This window comes from Perkinsus marinus, assembly GCF_000006405.1.
Source record: "Perkinsus marinus ATCC 50983 genomic scaffold scf_1104296966680, whole genome shotgun sequence".
Taxonomy (NCBI): Eukaryota; Perkinsozoa; order Perkinsida; family Perkinsidae; genus Perkinsus; species Perkinsus marinus.
In genome coordinates this window covers 17188-20466 of record NW_003203827.1, presented here as the reverse complement: position 1 = coordinate 20466, position 3279 = coordinate 17188, and the positions used below count along the sequence as shown (strand labels likewise).

At 47.8% G+C, this 3279-nt stretch overlaps 1 protein-coding gene across 1 annotated transcript; it reads left to right on the top strand.

The window, feature by feature from the left end:
- Nucleotides 1-349: 349 nt before the first annotated feature.
- Nucleotides 350-1444, top strand: Pmar_PMAR015524 (hypothetical protein; the record flags this gene model as incomplete). The annotated part of the gene is made up of 1 exon (XM_002769018.1): nucleotides 350-1444. One exon carries the CDS (start codon nucleotides 350-352, stop codon nucleotides 1442-1444), a length of 1095 nt encoding a protein of 364 aa, XP_002769064.1.
- Between the last annotated feature and the right edge of the window lie 1835 nt (nucleotides 1445-3279).

The following is a 3279-nucleotide window of genomic DNA, read 5'->3' as shown; positions in this document are numbered from 1 at the left end:
CTGCAGGCACCACGATGCCCACCACTGCAGTGGTACTGCGTGGAGCAGTTGTGGCTAGTGGCCGACGAGGACGTTGACGGCGTCACGCTGTCCCCATATAGGGGCGTCACTCCCGGAATCAAATGAATTTTGATTAAGCCATCATCCTTTGATAAATGTCATCTCCCTCCGATACCTGGTTGTGCTCGCTAAGCTTCTTGAGGGTCGAGGATGACGTCAAAGTAACAAATCTGGTCTCGCAGTGGATCATTTTGTGGGCGTGAGCTTCACGAATGCCGCTCAGTGAGCGTCTATGCGTGTCCAGCACGCGCGGAACCCGGTGTTCACTCGTGATATCTCAATCCCTTGAATGATTAACACCGTATCTTCGGCTCTGATCGTCGCCTCATTCCTGGGCAAGTGTTGGGCAGAGAAGTTGATCCGAATGAGTATATTTGTGCAGAAAGAGGATGCTCTTACGAACCCGGGTGATTTAATGACCAACTTGAAGGTCGATGGTGAAGACGTGACCGTTCTTGTTGACACCGGAAGTCCATTCACGTACTTTGTATGGCGACACTGGTACGAGAGTACCAACCCAGGTGGCTGCGAGAAGATCATCTACAAGTGCTACGAGTGTAATCCAGCGCCATGTCACGAGGGTCCGAAAAAGCATGTCAAGTTCATCGACGGCACATATGTGAATGTCTTCTTCTACTCCGGGAAAGTCAATTTTGGCTCTTTCACTGCGAGTGGTATCGACTTCGGTTTGCTTGCTGGAACTAATGGTGGAGCTTCAGCTGCTCTCGGTTTAGCGCCGCGCAGCCCTTCGGCGAAGCCATATGTTCCGCTGATCAATCAGCTACTGGCTCTGCCGAAAAGTGAAAGACCAATCGAGAAGAGCATCTTCTCAGTGTATCTTAATGCTGCGAGTCATCCTACTGGTGAACTCATCCTCGGTGGTCAAGACAAGAGCAAGTACATTGGCTCATTGAAATATATGAAAGTTAACATGGTTGAAGAAACCGTCAAAATGTCGGGCTTGGGCATTGGCGACGTAGCGAAACATCGCATTAGAGTATCGGCCGAGGGTCACGTCGACACAGGCTGCAATTATATCGGACTCCCAGAGAGGCTTAAAGGGTCGGTTCTCAAATTGTTGGCGACTGTTGGCGATAAGCCAGTTAAGATCGAAGAGAATTCTGGTGTCTATGAGGTCTCCTGTGGAGACGCTAAGTATCTACCCCCGATAACCTTTTTCGTGAAGGGAACAGGCCTCTTTCCTTCAGATGTGTCGATTGAGGTACTTCCCAGCAGTTACGTGGTCCAAGAGTCCGAGTCTTCCTGCTTCTTAGCCATCTTATTCGATGATATGTGGATTTTGGGGTTGCCAACAGTCTTTGGTCACTATTATTTGTATGATTGGGAAAAATCTCGCATCGGTGTGGCCAAGAGCAATTCTTGATATCATCATGTCCTGCATCGCGACTCATGAATTTGTCATGGAGATTGAGAATTTTCCACTTGCGAGGCAGATTCAACTTATTTCATACCAATTCTGATCCATTTGAGTCTTGCGCATGATTATTTGCGAGATCTACCGGAAGGGCCCTTTCATTGTAGTAAGTTCCTTCTTCTACAAATATGCCATCGATCGCTCCGCTGGCGCGCATAGGTCAACCGCTCAACGCTTAATACACGTGCCTCCGTTGCGGAATTGTCCTGATCTCGTCAATAGGACCATGTTAGTCATTATCTCTCATACGAGTACAGTAGACAATTCGGTGCATACGTGCTTCTTCGTCTGTGCGCTGTACATGAGAACACAGCACTGGCTTCGCCTTGCGATCAGTACGATTGGTTCTGACAGTCTACACTGTACCTCCCAAACATATCAGATCCCCTTGTGTTACACCAATTACGGGACAGGATTCATTGTCGGATCATCGGCTTATGCTGTTGAGAATAGTTCTATTGTGCGTTCGCCTGCTCACTGGGAGAATTCGACATAAGGAGAGATGGGTTAGCGAGAAAAGATGAGCAATGAACAAAACGTGACGCCATCGAATCGACTATCGATCAAGCTAATAGCGTAGAGAAAAACTGTTCGTCACTAACTTTGCGCTGACATCAGGCTGCCGTCAGTCGCACACTATTCTATTTTATATCACTGTCATCTCGTAATGGTTAGCTCTGTGGATAACGACACTCTTGAGTTAGCACTGTGAGTGCTACTGCAACTCAATACAGCTGCGTATTGCAAGACATGGATTGGGTTCATCAAAGGCTTCTCGTGTAGTGTGAGAGTATACAAGTGAGTGTAAAAACATGAAGAAACCAACGAGTATTACCTCGGAAATGCGCAAGTACGATTGTCATCTACGCGCTTACATGCGAAACCTCGCACACTGCTCCTGATACCTAGGGGATGAACGTACCCGCTGCCCAAATTCCCACCACAAGGAGACCCACTTTCTGAAGATCTCTCTTTCAATGCAAGACCTGTCCTATGATCCGACAAGAAACAGAGGCACAGGAATATTTGAGAGGATCGATGTCACGCCAAGATACAGTCACTCATGTTTACGTTTCAGAGTCCATGCTGATTACCGAGAAACCGTCAGAAATTAACGGATATTCAATGAACGAGATGCCCGAATGAATGAAATATTTTGGCTCATATGTATCCGGGTGTTCAAAAAAGCTATCGTCAAACCCAGGAGCTCTCCCAGGAGAGGCGTGCGTAAAAACGCGTTCAGTGGACTACGATCGGGTAGAATACGATAATATCAGAGCGCGTTAGTTGAGCGTGATTCCAAAAGAACACTTCAAAAGCGTTGTTCAGCAGCCCTCTTAGGAGCCTGTTCTGTGTTGTTTCTTGAACACCCGGTATCATTCATATGCCCGAAGCGATACACATATATTCTGCGCGTATCGTCATGGCGATGGCCGATCGCGCCAACATACTGTATCTTCCTCGAAACCGTTACCGTTCCGGATGCCCATGATCGCCATGAACTATACCCAAACTACAGACTCTTTTCTGATCTATTTGCTTCACCTATTCATTGTTGCACTATGACCAATGGGTCCGCAGACGTAACCCGCCCCACCCTCCTCCTCACCGGACCTAGTACCACCAATACTTCATTATCTCTTTCCGGCTACATCCCAAGAGTAATTCCTTTTTACCACGTCAATGCCCGCCTTTGCAGGGCAGAGCATTCGCTCGTTCGGTCATCATTTTGTCCATCATCCCTAGCAGGCTAGCGTCATCGCGTTGATGGCAGTGAGTTTTCA